Here is a 24657-nt window from a genome sequence, read left to right on the forward strand (position 1 = left end):
ACCGATTTTTAGGCACACCTGAGTGCAATAAAGGGTAAGATGTAGTGAGTGAAGATGGTTTACTTAATTTTTCATAGCATAGATTTTATGGTGAGACTTGAAGACATTTTTACCTCGTGTTGTGTTCTTCTTCACACCAGTGATGACATGTGCAGCTCTTGTCTACACTGGCTGGCTCTACACAGTTTGACATTATGAGTGCCTGTTTTCTTTTCTTCTCTGTGTTTATCAGCATTAAATTTAAACCGCCCCCCCCACACACACACACACACACACACACACACACCACCACCACCTGCCATGTGTAGATGCTGCACTCGTCAAGTCAACAAAAGCAATTTGGCTTTCTGTTACCTGATAAATTTATCGGCTTTAATTTCTTTATCTGCTGATAACTGATAGATAAACTGTAAATATACCGGGTCGATGATTTTTATCTGACATACGTCGTGCATCCCTAAACAAAAGTATGTCGGAGTAGTAGTAGTAGTAGTTATCCGTGCAGGTTGACATTTAATCACAACATCTCAGTTTTAGCAAAACAAAGTATCATATTCAGCTTGAAGACTTACTGAGATACGCCCCAAAATAAAAATGAAATATAACAAAAAGATATAGTTAACCAACATTAGCATTCAGCCATTTCCCTAGCGAATGCTAACAATTGATTACAGTGTTTGGATGACATTGTGGTCCAGTGTCCCTGTAGATTTTCACTATCTGTTGTCTCTTTTTACTTGCTGATCAATCAGAAAGCAGCTCAATTATGACATTTAAAGTTACATTCCCTACATTTATAGGACTTGAAACCTGTAACGCAACACTACGAAATTTGACTTTCCCACTCTGAGTGTGATGTCAGAGGAAAATGGCCGCTGTGTAAGTCTGGCTGTAGCATTATGACACCTTTGAACATTCAACTGAAACAACCACACAGTCGCAACATTGACAAATGTAAAAGTTTCATCTTATCTGCTGTTTTGCAGGCTCGTTCTTTGCCAACATTCAGTCTGGTAAGTCATCTGATCAAATAAAGCTTCCTCTCACTGCTCTTCAGAAATGTGTTTGCTGTTCACCCGTTGAACCGAAGTGTGTACCGACTTGCTTGCATCAGTCCTCGGTAGACAGAGAGTCCAAATTGATTATGTGTGCATATAGACAGGAAGTCTCTCCCCCTCTCCCTCTCCTTCTCCCCCTCCCTCCCCCTCCCTCCCTCTCTCTGCTGTGCAGCCTGTATCGGAGTCACTTCATCCGGCCTCTCCTTCTCATCACTGCTGCAGTGTCTCAGCACCTCGGTGTCTCTTGACCTTCCACCAGGACCATGCAGGCTTTTGTCCCAAGGTAAGTTCCCAGAGAGACTTGAGTCACGATGCGCTGTCCTTTTCTGGTGAGCCGGCATTTAGGTCAAAGCTTCCCGGCGCTCACGTTTTTCGTCATCTTGCTGTAGAACGGCTCTGCTGCTCTGTACAGGTGCTGCAGGCCTCTCAGAGCTGGTGAGCTTGTGGTTCGTTGCTGTGGGGACTGAGAATTAATGACTCTCTCTGATCTTTGTTCGGCTTTTTTTGTATGTACATTGGTAATGAATGGCTTCAGGATATTATTCTTGGCAACTGTATTTTATTCATTATTAAGAATTTTCTATTAAGTGGCTGAAGATGAAGAAGCCTTCTGCTCTGTGTGGGGTTGCAGATTTTGTGGCTGGATAAAAAAAAAAATCTAAACTTCAGTCCTGACTTGCTTTATGGTGGATTGTTGTTCTCGGGTCATTTGTGGTATCAGCCTGCAGATCGAGGAGTCCACATCCTATGCTCTGTAAATTATACAGCAGCGTGTGCGGCCGACCAGCCTGCCGACTCTCACTCAGGCTTCAGGGTGACTTCACAACCAGCAGATCGATAACAGTAAAAGCTTAGCAGAGGAGGGGCGTGCAGCTCTCTGGGTAACAACATGAGCCTCTCCACTGATGCTTCCTCAGCTCTTTCTCTCTTGTCCGTCCGTGAAATGGCGCTCGGGTCTTGAAGTCACAATGAAAAATGCAATTTTCAGAGCATCGTTCTTCTTTAATTCATTGTCATTTCTGTTACAATAAGATGCAGGGTGGGTGCATGCAAGCAGGGAGAAATTATTTGAAGTGTAAATCAGTGGGATGTTACACCTGATGATGAAGCACGAGGTCACAGTTAAAGATACAAAGCAGGAAGTGGCCATTTATAACTAGACACACTTAGATTTGGTATTCTGAATTCTACACAATTACCAAACAATTAAAAAGTTAAATTATTTTATTATATTAATTTGCTACTGACCTTTGATGTATGTTGGAAACTGACAGAAAGGCATATTTATATATAATAACTACAATCTTTAAAAAAAAAATGGGTCCTGCAGTATTACTTGGAGTTTTGTAGAGTCTATCAGACTTTTGCTTCAACATATTTTATTTATTGTATTTAAGCAGGGTTTGGAGGATAAATATTGAAGTAATGTAGCTTGATTATTTCCCATTACTTTCAGATTAGCTTAATAACAAACATATGATTATAATGAGTGGAGAAAATAAAATATCAATGCAATACATTTTATTGAATCTGAATAAAGTGTGTCTGTGGTAGGAACGCCTTTTAACTGAATGTATCTGTAATCTAATTTATTTATAATTTGTATTTTATAATGGCCTTTTTTGTATATTAATTAGATAATCCTGTTACATGTGTTCGTTTCTAAGCACAGAGCATATCAAATCTAAAAAAAATAAAAGTACTTATACAAAAGACCTCCCCTATACAAAAAAAAAAACAATTATAAACTGATGAAATCATGCTAATAGATAATTGCAAAGAGACAGGAAATAAGTTATTTCTGAATGTCTTCAAGTCAAAATGCATAGTATCGAGTCTGGCTGTTTGACAGGATTTAATGCTAGTAGTAGTAGTAGTAGTAGTATATTTTTCTGTTGGCCCTGTTTGCCCTGTGTGTATCTCTGTGACAGTGTCCTGTTGCATCAGCCTCACTACTTTAAAGCTCTGTGTTTACTGTTGTTTTCCGACTGGTGCAGGTCGTATCTGACCCCGGTCAGGGATGACGAAGCGGAGTCTCAGAGGAAAGCGAAGTCTCGTCACGCCCGACAGACCCGCAGGTCGACACAGGTAAAGAACAAAAGGCGTACAGAAGTCTGGCTGTCACTGGATTGTGTTTGACCGCTGAAGCTGTGTGAATGTCCTGCAGGGTGTGACTCTGACAGATCTGAAAGAGGCCAGGCAGACCAACAGCCTGTCTCCTCAGGACAGGCGGGCGGAGGACGGAGGCACCCTGGATGAGAGGTCATGTGTGAGGAGAGGCTTGACAGATGACAGGAGAGGCAGGATCGGCCTGACAGAGTCCACGGAAACAAGCGAGATCAGTGCGAAATGGAGCAAACTGGATGAGGTCAGCGAGATAAATGTATACAGGAGTCAGTTCAAGCGTCCTCGCTTCAGGTGGATGTTTGTGATTCATCATTTACTTCTGTTTTCTTCTCGTGCACGTACAGCAGGGGAACATTGAACCCAGGTTAGAAATCCTCACTGAGTCTCCAATGCCAAACGCTTCATATGCAGCTGTGGCTGGATCCTGTGGCCTGTCTTACTGCAGCAACTCCTTCAGAGGTCAGCAAAACATTCAAGGCTTTTATTGTGTGTGTTGGATCCCACAGATCTCGCAGCTGAATCATCCAAATATCTGCGAACCTTTACAAATTCCTCTTAACCAAATTATAAACCAATATTAAAGTGGTGCCTCTTACCTTGTCCAATGTTAGGATTTGTACATCTAATTAAAGAAACAAAATAGTAAAAGTATTGTGATCACACCAAATGAGTAAACATTGAATACGTGAAATGAGCCCACCAGCATGAACAGGTTGTAATCCTCATGTGTGCCAAAAAGTCCTTCATACACACTATAAGTCAGATTTACAGTATGTATGTTATTCACCAGAGCGATGTTATATATGTCAGTTAGACTCCAGAGAGGTCTCACTCCCTATCAGACCTCATGTCTGATTTAGGGAGGGGAAGTGCTGTATAAAAACATCAATCGATGTGGATCACGGATGAAAATCCTTGTATTTGACCAGACATTATTAGGAACCGACTCAGCTGGTCTGAGGGGTTTATGTGGGGTTTGTCCCACCGTGTTGGGGGCAAAAACCGTAAAACCATTTGGCCCTTTTTGTTTTCAAGTCTGGACCGTGGTACTGTTAACAGGATTTGGTTCTCTGATCTGAGGGCTGTTGGAGCAAGACTAAGGGATGGGTAGAATAATAAAAGAGCCACGAGGAAAAATCAGTGTGGGACTTAGAAATATACATAATATAAAGACAGCAGAGTTAATAAAATAGAAATACTGTAAGTTAAACCTGAATTAAACAAAGATAAAGCATTCAAATCAGTGTTTAAAAGCAGGAGTGATTTAAAATGGGACACCAGTAACGTAAGCATATCAATAAATGTTGTATCACTGCTCATATTCAACAGTGATTCATAGATGTGTGCAATAAAACAGCCTTCCCGTGCAGGGGCGGCGGGCGAGCGATGGTGGACAGATGAAAACCAGAACCCGGTTGGAGAGCCGGCACAGCTGACCTTCAGCACAAAGCAGCACCAAAGGCGACACCGCTGTGAGGACCAAGGTTCAGACTGCAGCTCTGCAGAGGTGTGTGGATAACTATTGTGCTCTTTAACTCACAGAATGCCACAGAAAACAGCTGATTTGAGTTACTCTGCTCGATGGCAAAACGTTTTTTCCTGTCGTTTCCTCTTAGTGACACTAGATGGCGCCAAAGGATTTTTCATATTTTATGATATTTCAACACGAACCGTGAGAATATGTTTTCTAAACGTGAGTGGTTATCACCAACAGAGTAAAAATGGTATCTGCACAATATATACACAATATATGTTCTAAGAAGTCATATAGCAATTGTTTTGACCGATAATGTGACTGTGATGCGATTCAAGATCACAGGGAATGATCATTTTTGCATCACAGTAACATGAAGACGTGACATTTATTGGGGTCTGTAGCAACCAAACATGTTTTCTTACATCAGTAAAACAAAATCTGACACCTCTGCAGCACTGTAGTTCTTAATTTTGTGGCTGTTGTGACTCATATTTTACTTTAATACTAAAAATGAGGTATGCTGCATCTTGTGATTTGATTTTTGCACCCACATATACCATTTCTATCATATTTCGATGAACTGCGCGGCCCTACTTCATGGTAGGGAATTGTATTGCTCAATATTCATTAGCTCCGTTATTTCACATTCACTGTTTTTTTTTCCCCACCTTCATGCAAAAGCTAAGTATGCTTCAAAGGCAGCCGAGAGCTCTGATCTCTGATGCAATGTTTTGAGATGTAAGGCAATCGTGGACGTGAAGCATGCGTTCAGTGAAAGAAGAACAAGAAGAAGTGCTGTTTAATGTCTCAGAGAAAGAGACGGTCCAGGGAGAGCAAGCCCCCCTCCGATCCACCTCCCTCTAAGTCGCTTTGCCTCTTCACATCACATGTCTGAGGTGTCTCAGCATTCCATACCATATTGGGCAAAACCGAGGCGCTCTCCACTAAGTCTTCAGATCCAGACTTTCCTTTTCCCTTTCACCTCTCTGAACTGCTTTGCTCCGTCCACCTGTGTGCTGATAAAAACCCCCTGAACCTCATCACTAAATTCTCCTTTTGGGTGCAACCTGGCTGATTCACTCGAGTTTCAATTTCACTGTTTCTCACAAAGAAGATAAAGATAGATACCACAGGACTGGGGGGTGATAAGACAGCGGAGGGCAACTTTTACTAGATTATATAGTATGAATTGAAAGTGTTTTTTTTACCCGTGAGCTGACTCCAGGTCAGCGGTTCAGCTGTCCCCCGCAGTGGAATCTGAAACAGAGATCTGTCGGTAACATGAGAGTCTCGCAGCATTACAGAGAGGACTATATCTGTCTGTGATAATCATACCGAGCAGCGAGGGGTTCATCGGAGGCATGAAAGAGCTGCCCATCACCGGAGCCGACCTCTGCGTGACTCTGTGATGATCTGAACAGATTTTTTTCCACAGAAAGACAGGTGTAGAGCACATCAGCTCAGGGATTCTGCTACTTTTTAAGACTGCTGGTGGCGATCGTGATTGATGGAATAAACAGACAGAGAAAGCTAGAATGCCTTCGTAGACAGTTTTCCAACAACAGTAGAACTTTTATTCTGGGATTTCATTAATTGCATCCTGACGGAAAGTCGTCCTGGTCCTCCAAGTTTACTCAACAAAATCATTGAAATGTAAACTCTGATACTTGCTCCTCTTTTTTAGAAATGTTTGGATATAATATGGAAACCATGTTATCCTATGTGGAAACACCTGAATCTAGAGTGAGGAGGATCATGCAGGGGGCCGTCCATTTCAGCCCATGGATGGTTACAAAATAATCAAGTCATTCCTGTTTTATATATTCTGTCCGTGTTGCTATTTGTTTCTCCCTCTGCTTTTTCTTTGTGTGTGTAATTCTTTTCAGTCCTTTCTTTTCTTCAATCATTTTGCCCCCGAGCAAGGATGAGCAAGTGAGTTCAGGAGATGTGAGGCGATGTGAACCTCGCTGTGAAAAGGAAGATGAGGCCGTTCCTGCCGACTGCGGGGGAAACAGTGGGGGGAAGGGGGGTTGCAGGGAGTTAAACGTGTCAGTCAGCATGATGCCGTTATGGTATAGTTCTGGTGAAGCTTGAAGTTTTTGTTTTATGGAGGCTGGATCTGAACCGTTCATCAGTCTACTTCAGATTTGACAGGTTTGTTCCTGATCCTGCTCACGTGATCTCATGGGGAAGCAGACGTAAACAAAATAAAGATTAGCACTGAACAATGACTTGCAGTGGGAATGTGTTGCATGTAGAAACAAACAAAAGCAGTAGGTTAGATGAGTTGGGTTGGAAGGGAAGACATGGTCAATGCCTTTCTGGTGTTCAGTGAGAAATTGAGGTGAGAGTCAACAGTACTATGCTAGCTAACGTTAGCCTCAAGGGATCGAATGTTTACCGTTGCCTGGCAGCACCGTCAGCTGCTCCAGGATCCCTGTTGGTTATTGTAGTTCGGATTGGAGAGCACAGATGTAAACCTCCAGATTTTAAATCCTAAATATCAAACTTGTTTGGTTCTATCAGGGCTGCTCCGCTCCTGCTTCAGGAGACTTAAGACTGGATCTGTAAACGCCTCACATCAGCAGATCATCTGTGTCCAACAGCATGTTTTGAAACACCGATTCCTGCAATTGCTTGTATATTCGTCACAACTGACCCTTCCTGCCATCTATCAGACTGTGAGATGTGTTGCATTTATCACACTTGGCAAAGTGCATCCGCCCCACTCGTTTTTTTTCTTTTCTTTTTTTTTTTCTGTAATCTTGCTGAAAATCAAACCAACAAACTGGACCAAAATCCTAACCTTCTCAGTGGAGGTGATCACTGGGTGACCCACCGACTGGAAGACAGATGGAAGAAAAACATCGCATTTCCACTGATTCAACGAGGCAACCAGAGAGGGGCTGGAAAAACAAAATCACAAGTGGTTCGTGAGCACTGCAGGACTAAAATCTAAAAAAGATCAGACATATTTGACCGAGAGGAAACGTGTTAACACCGTGTAAAACTTCCGCCAACAGCATCTCCTCTCGATCACACTGTGCTGTGTGCCGAGCCACTTGACACCTCTCGGTTGTTGATGGCTCCTCAGGTAATAATGTGTGTTGACCTTCCAGGACACGAACTGCTGTAGCTCCCCCCCACCACCCCTGCACCACCACCCCCACCCCCATCATGACTCTGGCTTTGTGCTCCACCTCCCCCTTATCCTCGTCCACATCAGTGGACAATTTTAGCCCTCAGTGCCGAGTCCTGCCATAGCAGAGCCTCTGGCAGGCTGCCAGAGCCGAAGACAGCAGGGAGAAGCGAGCGGTGGTGGGGCGGGGGTGGAGGAGGTGGAGGGGGTGGAGGGACTGCTGGGAGGGCAACCAAGCAGTGAAAGGAGAAGGAGGGGAGAGAAAGCGAAGGGAGGGAGGGAGATGGAGAGTATAACTTTGGGAAACATTGGAAGAAGCAGCATAGGGAACAAACTTTTCTCTCTTGGCTGCTGCCTTTCGGACTTTTCCACATTTCATCAGGGAGCTCGGTGTTTACAGAGGGACGATAATTTGTTGGTTTTATTAGTTCCAGAGTAGTTTTTTTTTTTTCTCAGCCTGTTTGTTGTCCTTTGAATTTTTTAACTGATTATTTCTCCACTGCTTGAGCTTTGAAGAAGGCGTGACCGCACATCTGAAATCCTTCCAAACTTTAGCAGCAGCTCTTCTCCAGCTCAATGGGAGTGTGAGGACTCAAACACACATACATTATACACACACACACGCACATGCACACACACACACACACACAGACACAAACACACACACACACACACACACACACCCACACACACCTGTTGCTGAGGATTCCCCGGGATTGCAGTCATGGGCATCTGCGTCACTGCTGCTTGAGGGAATCTGTGCAGTCTGTGCAGCTGTTATCTGCCGGCGGCCTCGCTGAATGTTACAGTAGACGCTGACCTGCCAGCCAAAGGATAGAGGGGGGAGATGTCATCCTACTACCCACGCACCAAGGACCTGACTCGCACCAGGAAGTCACTGACTGAGTCACCACCGTCCTCTCCGTCCCCTACAGACAAAAACTACAGAGTAAGACCGGAAGCTTTTGTTGATTTTAAACTTTGTGATTGCACCGACTCAACAGGAGAGCTGTGTCTGAGTCTCATGTGTCTCACATATATCCATGAACAGTGCTGACTGACTTGGTATTATATTAATCCAAAGTTAAAGAAACTTAAGGAAAGCATCTTAACTCTTAGGTGTTTGTGATTGATCCAGAATAGGATTAACTTTCCAGGATTCAGTGTCAATTTTCAAAGGCACCCTAACATCTGCAGCATGAAATCAGAGTGAAGTAGAGTTAAGACCACTGATAGGTCTGGGAATTAAACATTTTCAAGAAAAAAACAAACAAATATTCTGTAAATTGAGCCTCTCAAATGACATGAATGGCTACTTCTCTGTGCCATATATGACAATAAACTTAATAGATTTGGATTTTTGACATTTTAAACCCGAACATTATAGGAGAAAAAACGTTTTTTTTTGACAGAACAGTAACAGTGTATGATAGCCATCATTAATAAACAGAAAATGTATGGTTAATTAACCTTTATTTATAGTTACTTCATCGTTAACCAACAATAAAATGCTTCCTGAACTATTTATTAAGCCATGATTGTTGAAAAGTTGCAACTCATGTTTACAATAAATGAGTTATTAATAATGTGTAGTTCATCCACAGACTTCACAGGATGGCCGTTAGAAAGTTGCAGCTGACGATTATAAAACTGAACTATCGCTGAATAAATTTCTGTTTGTTGACAGTGAAAAAACTATTAACTAAACTTTAATTAACTATAATCATTAAATTGTCATTATAAACTATTTAGGAAAGACTATAACTGGCATATAGCTGATGAAAAAAGATTGTTCTTGCAGGCCTTGTAAAGTAAGTACGTAATTGGACGAGTCTTCGCAAGCGCGTGTTAAACAAGCAAATATTGTTTGACAGGATAACGAGTTATTTCCTCATTTCTGAGCCATTATCTGTATTTACAGTACAATCAGCCGCTCTTGATCCCCGTAAACGAGATTTATGATTAAATAACTTGTGAACCAATCGTTTCAGCTCATTTGCTGGCCTGTGAGAGAGAGAGAGAGAGAGAGAGAGAGAGAAGGGGGGTGGTATTGGCTCTGAGGCTCTGAGAGTCTGACCACATATTCTGGAAAATACTTTTTTGGATTGAAACATTCCTTCTGTAATTTCCTGTTATTTTTTTTTTTTCTCTGTCTAAGTGGCTTATTCTCATGGGCGTTGTTTGACTGTTGTGTTTATGTCAGCGCACCAGCCAGAGCTGTGCCCTGAGTGACAGCCACGTTCAAAGGGACAGAAAGAAAAAATGACATTGACATTGAATCTGTCTCTGCAGAGACCGCACACTATTGAGCGGTGGATGCCGTCATTTTCCTGCTTTTCTCCCCTTTTTCTGCTGTATCCGTGATGAAAGTTGGGCATTCATTTTCACATTTTTTTCCATGATGTCAGCTCAGTCTGAATTGAGTTTTCATGGGAGTGAGAATGCGCTGCAGGAGGGGGGTTGGGGTGGGGGGTGGAATCGGATTGATGCAGTATTTTTAGCACTTGCCAGAATGTGATGAGAACCACAGCGCTCCTTAGCACAATGCAATGTGTGTTACAGCTGTGAGCAACAGGAAGACGTGTAAACAGAAACACATTTACATTATTGGATGACACGCATCATTCTGCAGATGTTTTGTAGCGCCGGAATGTAACTGAAGACATTTGCTGGAGTGCTGTATTTAAAGGATAAGTCCACCCAAAAAATGTCTTTAAAAAGGGTATAAATAAGATGTTTTAAAATCAATTTGGGATCATGGGGCTTTGCCGGAAAAACTGTTTAGAGCCATCTTGTGTTTTTTTTTTCTTTTTTTTACGTTTTGAAATGAGTCCCCATCTATTCAGTTGCTTAGAAGAATTTTACGGCACTGTTCTGTGAACCTCAAGAAAATTGTTCTGCAGACTTGGCATCAGCATCAAGAGATATAGACCAAATATCTTCCTAATGTGTGAACTTTTCCTTTAATTTGAGGCAGTTTTTCCACTTTGAGCAACTTGTGACTTCTGCTCCACATCAGTTTTTAGGGAAACTTAGTGCTCTGTGCTCCCCTACATTTATTTGGCCGCTATAGGTATCACTTACTTTTCAAATTGACCTTTTACTCAAAAGACAGACTTAGTAAATATAACACACTACCACGCGTGAGGTCAGTAATTCCGATCTGTTTTGGTGTGAGAATTGAGAGTTGTTTGCAGTTCCACCAACAAAATATTCACCCTCTAGAAGAATATTTCATAAAAGTCAAGAAAGAAAATAAATGTGCGTGTTTTTTCTCCCTTTTCAAACCCTGCCTATCATCTCACGACCCTTCGGAGGAGGCCTGACCCCTCACTGGCCTAAACTAACTGTATATAAAGTGATCAAAACAAGCTCTGCCTCAACGCTACCTACGCTTTGCTGTGTCAAAATCTAATAATGTACGATACTTTGTCGAAGATGCTCTCGGTCGCTAGAAAAAGGGGCTTGGATGTTCTGTAAAGAGTTAACAGAGGAGGAGGAGGAGGAGTGAGTGAGAAAAAGGTGAGTGAGTGTTGAAGAAAAACGTCTTTTATGGTGGTGTGTGCTGTGTTAGTCCCAGTGGTGGGGTGAAGAGAGAGAGTGTGTGTGTGTGTGTGTGTGTGTGTGTGTGTGTGTGTGTGTGTACGCAGCTCAGATTTTCCAGCTGCATACTCTGGTCACCTCTGACGGACCGACGCTGTGACAGGATGTGGGGGAAAGTGAAAGAGGTGAGAGGAAAAAGGTGAAGAAGAGTCCTCGTCCAGCTCTTGCAGATTGTTGCAGCATTATTATCTCTGCAAGTGTAGCAGTGAGCTCATGCGCACCCCTGCCCTCGCCCCCCGGTGTGCACGATGTTGGTCCTGGCAGAGCACAGCTGAGCTGAAGGCAGTCGTGTTTACAGAGCGCCTGTGGTTCAAGCATGCACCCGTTTGGAGGCAGTTTCCATCAGTGTGACACCCTGTTGTTTTCTCTCCCACCCCCCTTGAGTTAATTGTGTCCTCCTGCAGCCGCTCAGCCTCACATAATTTGCCGAACTACATGTGCTACTTCTGACTCCCTCTGTTTGTCCTAACAAGGGAATCAAATTAGTGCAGCTGCCATCGGTGGAAGAACTGCAAAAATGATCCAGTTTCTGTCTTTAAAAAAAGTTTCATGATGCAGACACACACACGCACACACACGCTCATCCCGCCAGGCCAACTGAAGGTTTCACTGAAATGAAGGTTTTATTTAAAAAAGAAAACTCATTTCACCAATTTGTTAATCCTTTAGTGTGAAATAGGTTTGCGTACAGGAACTTCTAATCTTGAAAGAGTTTTAGCAAAAGGGCTGTGTAACATTTAATTTCCCCGAAAGCAGGCTGCAGGATGATTTATTCATAAAACCAGGAGGGGGGCCAATCATCCCCGCTGATTAATGAATTTACTGTACACCGGATTCGATCGAGGAATCTCCTCCGAGAAAATGGGATTGAGTGAGAGCTCCTCTTGGCTCCATCCTTGGCCCTTTTTTTCATGATCTGAGGTCACGGAGGTCTGTTTTTTCCTGGATGGCTCTGCTTAAGCACATGACCACATAAGGACAGGCAGCGCTGGCTCAGTTATGTAAACACTTGCTGAGGAATAGCTCCTTTGACGCTGCATGAAATATCCCCCGACCAGCCAAATGTGAGCTCAGGAATAACAGTGTGCTCCGGTTCCTTTTTGACATAAACTTTTCCTCGTATAAAGCTTCAGATGCTGCATCTGCTTCTTGGCTCGGATGGCTCGGACCACCACACAAGGTGTTTATTGCAAAGCGTTCCCAAGCAGAGGTGCAAAGAGCCCCTCTTTCCCTGGCAAGTCATCGGCTTCAAATCTTCGAAATTATGAGTAAAGGTTACAGGACGGCAGCAGATATTCACGGGGAAGTCTGGCTTCTCTGACTCACTTCCAGTTCTCTCCCTCTCACGTGTTGCTTTTATCAGCTGACGGCACTGAGCTATCTATAGGCTCAGTAGACACATAAGTTATGTGATAATTAAAGGGTAAGTTCACCAATTTTACACATTAAGGCTTCGCCACAGGTCTTTGTCGGCACTTATGTGATAAAAGTAGTCTAAAGGCTTTTTGTGGCCCCAGAGGAAGCTGCATATAATCTAAGTCGCATGGTGGGTAATGTAGGTGCCAGGCTTTGGAAAGTAGTCCACTTGTCTAGTACTGCACTCCTTTAAAGGACACATCAAAAAACACATCAGTTTTCTCATACTGTTTGTTTTAGCCCAGTCTCCTCTGATTGGTCAGCTCAATCATGCCTGGCCCAGCACCTATCACAACAACAAAGCACCTGTGCTAAATCATTTCCTATCTGCCAAACTATTGGCTAGCCATAAAAATTATGTAAATGTGTGACACCGTGATGTAGTGTGATGTCACAAAGTCATGGCATTAAAGATGAGAACACTGATGAGGCGTTTCAGGAGCAGTGTTTTCTGTGGGAGAGAGCAGCTTCTGTTAGGACCTATGAAAAAATGACAGCAGAATTGGATATTCTTTTTTAAAAAGCTGGCACCTATTACCCACAGTGCAGCTTAGTCACAGAATGACATCACTGGAGGTAATTTATGAGACTACATGCAGTTTCTCCTGGTGCAACAAAAGGCTCTTTTTACCATTTGTACACAAGCTACTGCTCCCCAAGACTTGTCTACACACCCACATGTGTAAAATTGGTGTTACCCTTTAATAACAGGCACAACTTTAAGGTATAGAGAGGAGAAGAGGAGAGAGAGAAAAAAAACATAAACAACCCCTCTGCATGCAGCACAGTACTTGGTCTCCATGAGGGCAATGGAAAGCAAATTCAGTAAGTGAACACAACTTGGCAGCCACGTGCACCAGACTAGTCATAGCAAAAACCTGCCGGGACAGTCTGCTATCGGTCTGTCGTCTGAGGTCAGATGTTGACCCTTCACACGGGAGATACTCATAGCTTCTGATGTCATGATGTCATCTTTACGCCGCAGGCATTTGCGTGGCAGCCGCCTGTTCTAAAAGATTAACCGGGCTCACCAGGGAGGTTTGACCCGCGTGAACCCTGTCGGTGCAGTGTTGGGGTGAATTATATCTCACTTCTGCGTGCACTTCTTCCCTCTGGGACTCCGGCTTCTTCTGGGCACGCTGCGATAATTCACTTGGAAGTATTTTGTTCTCTGTTTTTCTCAAACCGGGAAGATACTTCACTCGCCAGGCCCTCTGTTTGCTCTTATCAAACAAATAAATCTGGATCTAACAGCGACGGAGCATTTCTTTTCACACTGTGTTGTTCCCATGCTGTGGTGGTGCTGAGTGATCCAACTGACATGATTTCTTCCTTGTTTTTTTCAGCATGAAAGACTGTCAAGGTAAGGAGCGTTGTTTTTTAATCTCCTCTAATATTACAGATAATGTGTTAATAAAGTAGCAGTGTTTACTGAATATGTTACTTTCAGGTACGACTCGAGTGGGGAGAGCGCCACGGACAAACCCGTGGGCCGCACCGGCTCGTACACGAGGAGAGAGACGAGGCTCGCCGCTCTGAACCGACAGGAGCAAGACTCCACCGCTAAAGACTACAAGAAGGTAGGCGCTCTAACCTTTGTCCGAAAAAAAAAAACAAGCGCGATCCTGCTGGAGCGATTCGTGCGGTGCAGAAAACCGAGGATCACCGATCACACGCATCTATTTTTGTAACATTCCAACGAGAAGGGGCGCGAGGCGGATGGGAGATTTATCTGGACTTTATGAGAATAAACAGTATGAAAACCTCTTCTTATCAAGTCCTGGCACGCGAAAAGAGCAGAATCTCTGGAATGAAGGCTCTCGTCCTTAATCTTCTTTTCGCTCGCTTCTTCAGATGTACGCAGAGGCCTTGCATGAGAACGAGAGGCTCAAGTCCAGGCTGCAGGACAGCAAGCAGGAACTGGTCAAGATCCGTTCCCAGCTGGAGAAAGTCACCCAGGTAGAGAAAAAAAAAAAACGAAGTAGCTGCCCAAGAAGTTCATGGCTGATTACTAATCATGTTAAATAATATATGTAATTCTTGAGAATTTGACAATAACATAACAAAATTTTCTCACTTCCAGAGGCACGACAGAATATCAGAGAGATCCACGGCGCTCGATATGGAGAAAAGGGTAAGTGTCCCCGCAACTTTTTTGGCATTTCATTTGATCTCTCTGCACTATCAAGACGGATGAGCGTCCATGTTTGTTTTTTCTTGGTCTTTCCCCCTTTGTAATTTTCCTGTCTAGTGCGAACTAGCTGGCTTTTTCGCTCTTCCACCCCTTAGGCGCATTTTCTTTTCTCACTCATTTCCTCTTTATTTACAGGAAAAACAAGCTCTTGAGAAAAGAGTGTCAAACATGGAGGAGGAGATAAAGGTCAGTGCATGCACCCTGGAACTGCTGGCACATTCAGTCTGTGATGTAACTCACGTGTCATTAATCTCAGTGATGTTTTTGTCCCCAGCGTTTTAACAACACTAACAGTGCTGGAGGGTGCAGGCCTCCCTCGCCCATGCTAAATCAAGCACGCCTAAAGTGTTTTTTTACGGAGCAAAACACACACACACACACACACATATAACACACTGCAGGGTTTTTGTGGTTGGACAGGTGGGCCCAGAGTCAAGGAGAGGGGAAGGTTAATGCTCCGGGCTCATTACCCACAGTGTTCTGCCGGGCCACTTCCTGCCAGGCCGAGGAGGAGCCTGCGCTGCTGCTCTCCTGCTTCACTTATCCCACTGTCGGGGTGAACATTGTGACCTAGTTCCAGCTGAATACCGAAAACCCCGTCCAAGACCAAAAAGACCTGCTTTTGTGAGACATTCCTGCACCGCGCTGTGTGTATTCTGCTGCACAAAGAGACACAGGGCAGAGCAGCGGAGAGATTTCAGGCCTGAGTAGACGCGACCTGCGTACGCTGTATGTGTGCGGTCGCAAATTACACACTGAGATTCTAATTAGATTTTTTTTATAGCAAATGACAGCGACATGAGGCTGGTGTCCATCGGCCAGCTTATACACACATTTTTCAATTTGGGCTTAAAAGAAAAAACGATCGGAAATAGGATCCGTGGTTTTTTGCAACATCTCGAACAGTACAGAAAATGTTTTTACACTTGGCTCGATGCCGTGGAAACAGTCTCAGTGAATATATCATGTGACCGAAACTTCCAATGTGCTGAATCGATGAGAATCGACGAAAACATCGGATTTGTTCGTAGCTATGAGCAAAATGCTTAAAGGAAAAGTTCACCCAAAATTGAAAATTTGGACATCATCTACTTCCCCCCATGCGGTTGGAGAGTTGGAAGAAGTTTTGTAGTTTTATATATAAAACGTTTCCGGAGTCTCACAGCAAAACAGTTTTGTAGCGTTCTGCTAAACTAATGAGGTTTAGATTATAATAAGTAATAATGGTACCCGACTGGAAAATTGGCGCCATCAGCCTTTTACCCCCATCGAACAAACTCCTGATAATCGTGCAACAGCAGCGAATGGAGGCCCACGTTAATTCTCATTTTTTTCCTTTTCGCTGATCCGCTCGGAATTCCAGTTCACATGCACGCTTCATTAGGATGGAAACCCAGCAAATCTTATATTAACTTACTATACTTTAGATAAATAGAATCATGGCTCCTATCTGAGAAGAGATATTATATTTAGGACACATCTCAGCAGAAGATGTTTGACCTCCATGTTGTCATGGTTCCCTCAGCAGGACGCCCCACTGCGGTTCCGCTGTGGGTACCAGCCCTGAGAGCAGGCTGTCTCAGGGGGAGGGGGGATGGTGAGTGGTCGCAATGATGCAGAGGAGTGATTGACACCTGCCTGTCACCTCACATGACTCTGCTCTGTCAGAGCCGCGGGCATGTTTACACGTGTGGACACACATATATATATATATATAAGCTAGGCTCTGAGTACTTTGTATTGTAAATGTTCGACAGGCGCACAATCTTTTCTTTTTTTTATATTTTCTTTAGATGTAAAGCACACCAAAAAGCTGGCTTGTCACTCACTCACAAAGTCACTTTTAGTCACATTTAGCGAGGTAAAGATTCTCCACACGGGGGGGAACTGTTCAGGTATTGTCCAATCAGTGCCAACCTGTGCCATCTGCTGGAAAGGAAACATAGCAGCCTGCAACACGCTGATGTGAGAGTTGTCTTTTTCTGCAGGAAAACAGAGTAACAGCTGTTGTGATTTCTCACCACTGTTAGTGTGACAACGGCTGCTGCTGCGGCAGCTGTTTTATAAGAGCAGCTATAAATAAAAACTGCAGTTGTGACAGTCTGCAGGTGACAGAAGTCTCAACATATCAAAAGCTACCTCACTCCTCTCTTTTGGATGGTGCACATTGACTCGTCTTCATCTCCGGCTTAGGGGTGCAGGTTGGCCTGAGACAACCTCCTCACGTCTGAACCTGCTGACACTGCAGTTCTGGGTTTCAGGTGTTTCACATCAGTCGCACTGTCTGTCCTTCTTTGCCCCAGTGAAATCGTGTGAGATTACTTTGTAGGGTCTTACATTTCCTAGAGAAAAGCTGAACAATTCTCAGCAGCCTCTGAAACCTAATTAACAGCAACTTCGCGGAATTATCTGCAGGACTGGGTAGCGTGGTCAGATCTAATTTAATATCAAAGAGCTCAGTATTATGAGGATGTAATAAAGGACAGTCATTATGCATTCCCTCCCCACTCCGTCCTTTTATCCCCTCTCGCCAAGGGCACGTCTCCAGAAACTGAACGGTTTTATTATAATACCAAGAGAACATTATATGCATGAACTGTTGAGTCCCAAACACTGACTTGCTTTAAACTGCTTTAATAAACGTGTTATGGTGTTGTAAGAAGCAGCTGGATGCCCTCCTTAAACCTCATCCTTGGCCACACTGTCTGCAAGCTCGTGTTCGGATAGCCTGAGACACTACAAGTGCCCTGAGAGTGTGTGTGTGTGTGTGTGTGTGTGTGTGTGTGTGTGTGTGTGTGTGTGTGCGTGTGCGTGCGTGCGTGCGTGTGCGTGTGTGTGTGTTTCCTGTGGTTTACCCTCAGGAATCGTGACAAACCACAGATGTTTCTCTTGAACCACACTGAGGTTAACCTCATAAAGTCAGGCCAAGAAGGAGGGGAAAAATAATTATTTCTCTTTCTTTGACTTATAATGGACTTTTTACACTCTCATAGAAGTGTGAAATTTTTTGGGAGAGAATTTTGGACTGAATTTTACCTCCATTTCCTTTTGAAAAGCTGTGCACAAAAAAAAAAAAAACCTACCGTATGCAGTCCGATGCGCACAAACCAAAGGAAGAAGCAGCTTTCGTGATTTTAGTTTGCTCATTGCGGCTTTTGCTGTTTCTTCTCCCAAATCTCCCTGTTGTGTAAATATCTGCTTATATAAGTTTTTCCTGATTTGTCCCTCAGATCTGGTTGTCTTTCCCTATTTGTCTGTCTGTCTGTCAGTCTGTTGGGTGTGTGGGTGCACGTCTGTGTGAGTGGATTTGTACTCAGCCTCTTTGTGAGTCTTTTCTCTCTGCACACGGCCTGCCTCCCTGCACGCTCTCTCTCTCTTCTCTGTCTCCCCCCCTTCGCTGTATCTCTCTCTCTCCTCCTCTGTGCAGGCTTTCCCTGCTCTGGCTCAGGTCCAGAGCTTGCGGAGGGTGAACGAGTGTCTCCTGGCTGAGAATAGAGCCATGCTGCGCGTCCTCGCCCGCCTCTCCGAGACGGCCTCCATGCCGGAGACGGAGGACCTCTGATCCTCTGACGTCATCCGTCCTCCTTTCTCCCCCCCCCACCCTTCTTCTTCCTCCCCCGCTCCTTCTCAGCCACATAACTTCTGAACGCTCCTCTGTCCTTCTGGTGCCTCTACAGCTCCCCTCGTCCTCTGCTGCGTTCCTCCTCTCAGGCAGGTCCTGCACCCCCCCCGATTCCTCACTACCCCCCCATCCCTCACCCTCCACACTGCAATGCATCTATCCTCTGCACCCTCTCTCTCACCCAATCTTCTTTATGGCCATCTGAGGGCAACCCTGCTGACACCCCGCCCCCCCCCACCCTCCTACCTCCTTCCTGAACATTTCTCAGGCCTCCTTTGAAGTGTATTTTTAGCCACACTGGAGTTGCATGGGGCTCCACACCACACATCAACGCTCCTCTCTCGTTAGTTGAGTTGTTGTTTCTCTTCTCCAGTCACGTCCATCGAACAACTTAAAGCGGCAGTCTGCATCGCGAAGGATAAACACATTTGCGGCCCATATTGATTTTTCGCAACAGTCAAATATATGTGGGCCCTGTCTAATGTGCTGTGTAATCAATGCAAATGTGTTTGCCAGGGAGACGGTCCTCGGAAGGAAATGAAATGTGCGAGATCATTAGTCCTGTGCAAATGATGTGAGATGTGAGCTCACATATGTGACAGATTATGTGTCTGCGCGTTTTTTGGTTCACCAACCCTGTCGGAGACAAAAACAGACGATTATGTTTATTTAGATGTATAGTTTGACATTTCTGGAGCTTACTTGCATCTTTGCTGAGATTGAGAAAAGAAGACTGATACCGCCCTGGTGTCTATACACTCTTGAAGCTTAAGTTAGGAAATGGTTAATCTAGATTATCATGAAGGACACAAGCCCACTGTAATTACAACTATGTTATCTCAATAATAATAATAACCCCCAATAAAAGCACATTGCACCTTGTGCCCTTAAAGCCCTCAGCAGTGACACATCATGAATGTGCAGTATGTGTCTGGGAATCTGAGTCTGTCGGTGGTGGCCGGCCTCCAGACAGTAGTCAAAGAAAAGATGTATTTGACATGCACCTACCTCTCTGACTGAATACAATAAATAAAATAAAGAAAGAGAGAATTTTTTTTGTCTGCACTGACTTACAGGTCACAGTTCATGTTAGCTGGTGGTTAGTGTTTGCAGCTGTTTGAATCTGAGTCAGTGAAAGAAGTTGGAAAGTGAAGCGCTGAAGTTTTCCTTAGCTGGCAGGAGCTAACAGAGTTACAGCACTACATGTGGTTTTCCCCCTCAGGACTCGCTCTTGAGAACATTTCATGTAGTTGGCCCCTCTAAAGTTGATATAAGATTTTGGCCGCTGAAGAAAGTAACTGAGAAAAAGAAGAGAAACAGCTCAGCTGGTGCTGTCAGAGGTCAAAACATCTGCCTACCGACAACTCTAATTAACATGGTGAACTTCATTTTTTCATTCCGTTGTAGGCGCAATATGCAAGAATCAGCCACCTGTCAAATTTACACTCCTAACAAATCAGGGGCAGCATATCGCCAGAGTAACTACTATCGGCTGCTAACGGTAGCTGATGTTAGCTCATTAGCTTGGCTAGTTGTTAAGCCCACCTCCAGAGGCCTCAGCTATGCTACAGAACTATCACTTCTTGAGATACAAGTAGTATCATGAGACTGGACGGGCTGGGGCTAGCTGGTTAGCATGCTAACTTTATTGGATATTTCTGCAACATAATACATACACTTTGACATAACATCAAAAATCTTCACACACTTTTGATGATTTTAGTTTTAGTTGATTTTTGAACATTTAATGTAAATCATTTTGATATATTGCACCTTTGAGAAAGAAAACAAACATGACAACTTTGGTAACCAAGTGAGGAAGTGACTGCACCTAACAATGAGCTGGCCTTCTTTCATCACAAAAACCCAGCAAACCTTTACTGTGTTGGTTTGTGAGCCTTCAAAGTGTTTGGTGGCAGATTTTTTTTATCTTTATACAGAGCCAGGCTTGTTTCCAGTCTAAATGGTCTTGTTTACAGTCTGTGCGAAGCTAAGCTAACCAGCTGCCAATACACAAGTGGTGTGGATCTCCTTCACCTAACTCTGGGCAATAAAGTGAATAAGGAGATTTAAATGTTGAGCCATTCCTTCTTAAACTGCACTGCCGATAGCAGGGATGAAAAGAGAAGGGTAACCTATAAAAAGAAAATATTACAGGCAAACAGGTGATCTGCCACAGGTTCTGAACAAACTGATGCCATGTGCTCATTCACCAGTTTGTCTTCATTGTGCCGCAGCTAGAGCAGAGAGTTATTGTTTGTCTCTAATAGAGGGGAAATACTTTGGCAGAGAGGGTGGTTATTTTTAGTCATTGCTCCTCGTGAGACCAATGACCTAGATTTGGAGTATTGACCCTCTCTCTGCGTCTCTCTGTTTGACTTTCACTCCATGCTTCACTTTTTTCGAACAAAAAAACACAAAAAACATATTTTCACCCCTCACCTGCATGAGCGAGTCCTCGTGAAGCATGTCCTCAAAACTCAGCCCTCAAACTTCACCGCAGAATAGCTATTAGGCCGCGTGTTGTTAGTGGTGGATGAGGCTATTCATCATTACAGTGGATAGTCCTGATGGTGAACTGAGTCACTGTACCACCTGAAGCTTTCACATACATCTCACTGAGTGTATATAAATGTGATGACGTTGTAATCTTCTAATATACTGTCTTTTTCCCTTCTGCCGTCCCAGATCTTAACAGAGCTGAAGTCAGACAACCAGAGGCTGAAGGATGAGAACGGGGCTCTCATCCGGGTCATCAGCAAACTGTCCAAATGAAAACAGCGATGTCTGACACTCCTGTTCTGTCTGTGGACACTCCGGCCTTGATGCGATACGGCAGAGTAATTATCCACAATGTCCCAAGTTGTGGCTCCTCTCCCAGTTATGGAAGTAAATTAATGGTTGGGACTTTGTTAGATTTGTAAAAAAAAAAAAAGACATAACTTTACTTCACATCAACCAAACAGGGACCAGTTGTACTGTTTGAACAACCAGTTCAAACAAATCCAGGGGTTTGCATGAATGTCTGATATTATACTACTCACACGTCACATTGAGACGTCACGTTTGTTTGCGCACCACTGAAAAGTACTTTAATGTTGTCTTAATTGCGAAAGCGAGAAGCCAATTATTCATCATCATTTAACCATGCTATTTTTTCCCCCCACGCCGAACTGGCAGATACATTTGAATAATCTGAATTTTTAATCATAATACGTGACCGTACCAAGTAAAAAACGAGACCCAGCCAAGATGCTGTGGTTCCAGAAGCATTAACTAGAATATAAATCCACCGAGGCATCCGAGTGTTCGACCACTGAAGCCAGCACAGCTGTAAGATGCAACTCACTGGATGTTTTTTCCAGACAAGGAATGTATTAAAACAATCTCCAGACGTTTTTCATATATATATATATATATATATATACATAATACATCATTTCCAAATTTTTACTCCAGATAATAAGATGCATGTTTTGGCTTATCAACTAACTCAGGTTTGTCACTCAGCTGTGCCTGCTCACCCCCCTCAGCTCCACTTTAATTCAAATTTTATAACCATGAACTCGACCTCCCTTTCAGAAACATCTCATAGAGACAATATTGATGTTTTCTGAGAGTTTTTATGGTTCAAGTATCGAAGTTTCAGGGCCCTGGAATATATTCATACAGTTTTCATCACAGCAGCAGATCTGTACAACATTTCAGGTGACATTTCAGTCGCATTTATTTCTTTTGGATCATGTTCAGAGTAACGTCCACGCTGTATTCGGTATTTGGAGAGGACTGTATGTTAGCACTGAAAGGCAGAGCACTGGCTGTATGCACTTTGTTTAGAGCGGACGTCGCAGATCTTTCATCACTAGCAGCGCATTATAACATGATTTAGCTTTTGCCAGATTCTGTTCATCAGTTCTGTCCCTTTTCGTTTTGCTCGTCCTTCATTTTTTTTTTCTGTAATCCAATGGCTCGGCTTCAAACAGCAGGATAGCTACACATAGGAGTGTGTGCGAGAGAGAGAGAGAGAGAGAGAGAGAGAGAGAGAGAGAGTGAGTATGTTCTGTGTTTTGTGTTGTAACAGAGATATATTTATTTATTTATGCATTTCTTAGTTTTAATCTTTGTACTTTGTTTTAGTACCTTTTTCGAAAGAAACGCGCCGGTTGTTGTGGTTGACCTTTTGGCCATCTCTCTCGTCTTGTTAGGTGATGAAAAAAAAAAACAAATACCAAAATCAAGACACACGCTGTGAAATCACTGCTGACATTTTAGTCTCCGTAATATTGTGCAATCTTAAATATCAAGCACAATCCGGAGTTTTCAAGGGATAAACTGTTCCTCTCCATGATACAGTGCATTTTGACATAACTCTGTTGTGCATATGATATTGCCACAATTAATTTAATGACTTGTTGAGTTGCCAGTTTATTAGACACACATGTAATACAGTCCAACCCTACAGACCTGCAATACATCATAACTCTAAGAAGCTTATCAGCTCTTCAGGTCGTTTACATTAGATAACCTACACTGGTGCTACTGTATTGTTCAGTATTTGGGGATCAGACAATGTTTGAACAATAAGAAAAGCGTTCACTCTACTTAAGGGTGCAATATATAAGAATTAATACCTCTGCTGCTAACTGTAGCTGCCGTTAGCTAGTGAGCTCCATTAGCCATTGTAGCGGTCATTTGCTCACTGAAGCCTGAAGTATCGGTGAGTGTTGGTGCTGTTTACTATCCGAAAATCACCTCTTGAGGTACAAAATGGCTCGAGGCTAGCTGGTTAGCATCATAACTTTGAAAAAAAAACCTCAGCAACACAATAAACTGACATCTTTGACAGAATTATGTTAGAACTTCAGATTCTGTTGATGATTTTAGTTAATTTTTTTAAAGGTTTTAAACAAAAACATTTTTTTCTTTAAGGGTAAGAAATACAATAACACCATGAAAGCCACCGTGTAGTTTTTTTTTTTTTAAATGGAGTGCATATAATAGACCATATTTGCATGGCAGTCATTTGTTGGAAGCTTGAAGAAGCATTCCAAGTTGCAAACCAAAAAACATGGGGGAATCTGACTATTTGTTATCATTTCACCACTTCCCGATTTATCAGCAACTGAAAAGACATTGGGAAGTGAAGATCGGGCCATATTTCAAGTTAAAGCAGCAGATTTGATTACCCCTTAGCTAACATTAACACGCTTTAAACCACTTCCTAGCTAACATCACTGCTTGACTTCATATCTTAATATCCAGTGAGTTTCACATCCAGGCTTAAAAATATACATTGATATTTTGGAATAAAAGTACGCCCTTTCTATCATTTCTTGTTACACTGTCAAACAGTCATATAAGCCAGGAAGTGGTTGAATGCTGAAGTTAGCTGTTGTCTACTGGAAGCAAACAGATATTTTGTTTTACTTTGAAAGAGGGCCAGATTTCCCTCCAAATTTTTTTAAATATGACTTGGAACATAGGAGTGCAGACTGTGAGCTGACTATAAAATGGCCGCCACGTGAATATAGTCTACAGAGTGCTGTCAATTTCATTGTAATCAAAAAAGTACGTTATTTATGTATCTTAGTATCTTCAATGTGTGAAAACAGCCAGAGTCAGCTTTACATTTGCATTAAAGTACCTTCAGTTGTCACAAGTGATGAGCAGGTGTGTCTCGTACTAGAATGATTTTGATATCTGTCTCCTCGCCACTTAACGTGTGAGCTGACCAAAGTCCCGGCTTTTGATGTAATCTTTTCGGAAATGTGATGCGGGGCGGCGAGCTTTTAACACAAGTGTTTCTTTGTTCACGTTGAGTAAATAAAAATATATGTCAGCTGCAGTATTTTCTACATGTGCCGTAGATGTATTGAACTACGCAGTGTATTGTGTTGAAACGTGTTGATGATGAGCTTAATACACACACACACACACACATCGGTTTACTCACTTTGCTTAATAAACTGTTAAAGCAAATGAAAATGTCTCCCTGCGTGACATCAATGAATTATGCATGAA

The 24657-nt window shown here is 43.1% G+C and overlaps 2 protein-coding genes across 5 annotated transcripts; both read left to right on the forward strand.

The window, feature by feature from the left end:
• Positions 1–589: 589 nt before the first annotated feature.
• On the forward strand, positions 590–4686 carry LOC119023385 (protein phosphatase 1 regulatory subunit 12B-like). Its single transcript, XM_037105277.1, has 6 exons — positions 590–1013; positions 1231–1341; positions 3056–3146; positions 3226–3426; positions 3530–3644; positions 4543–4686. The coding sequence occupies exons 2-6, from the start codon at positions 1322–1324 to the stop codon at positions 4584–4586; spliced, it is 471 nt and encodes a 156-aa protein (XP_036961172.1). The 5' UTR covers positions 590–1013; positions 1231–1321; the 3' UTR covers positions 4587–4686.
• A 3423-nt stretch (positions 4687–8109) lies between these two features.
• On the forward strand, positions 8110–24550 carry LOC119022626 (protein phosphatase 1 regulatory subunit 12B-like). 4 transcript variants are annotated; one of them, XM_037103711.1, is made up of 8 exons: positions 8110–8750; positions 14167–14183; positions 14271–14400; positions 14675–14779; positions 14904–14954; positions 15150–15200; positions 16540–16611; positions 21325–24550. In XM_037103711.1, exons 1-7 carry the CDS (start codon positions 8649–8651, stop codon positions 16579–16581), a joined length of 498 nt encoding a protein of 165 aa, XP_036959606.1. In that variant the 5' UTR covers positions 8110–8648; the 3' UTR covers positions 16582–16611; positions 21325–24550. The 4 variants fall into 4 exon arrangements, with proteins under 4 accessions (XP_036959606.1, XP_036959607.1, XP_036959605.1 ...); XM_037103712.1 differs by having other exon boundaries at positions 16543–16611; XM_037103710.1 differs by lacking the exon at positions 16540–16611.
• Positions 24551–24657: the final 107 nt, after the last annotated feature.

This window comes from Acanthopagrus latus, chromosome 7 (assembly GCF_904848185.1).
Source record: "Acanthopagrus latus isolate v.2019 chromosome 7, fAcaLat1.1, whole genome shotgun sequence".
In the NCBI taxonomy this organism is placed as follows: domain Eukaryota; kingdom Metazoa; phylum Chordata; class Actinopteri; order Spariformes; family Sparidae; genus Acanthopagrus; species Acanthopagrus latus.

Excerpts from the sequence above, each read along its gene's own strand:
- LOC119022626 (XM_037103710.1), top strand. The coding sequence starts at position 8,649 with ATGTCATCCTACTACCCACGCACCAAGGACCTGACTCGCACCAGGAAG. Across the intron at positions 14,780-14,903 it reads AGCTGGAGAAAGTCACCCAG|AGGCACGACAGAATATCAGA; the intron begins GTAGAGAAAAAA and ends TCTCACTTCCAG. Across the intron at positions 14,955-15,149 it reads CGCTCGATATGGAGAAAAGG|GAAAAACAAGCTCTTGAGAA; the intron begins GTAAGTGTCCCC and ends CTTTATTTACAG.
- LOC119023385 (XM_037105277.1), top strand. The coding sequence starts at position 1,322 with ATGCAGGCTTTTGTCCCAAG. Across the intron at positions 3,147-3,225 it reads AGACCCGCAGGTCGACACAG|GGTGTGACTCTGACAGATCT; the intron begins GTAAAGAACAAA and ends AATGTCCTGCAG. Across the intron at positions 3,645-4,542 it reads CTGCAGCAACTCCTTCAGAG|CCTTCCCGTGCAGGGGCGGC; the intron begins GTCAGCAAAACA and ends GCAATAAAACAG.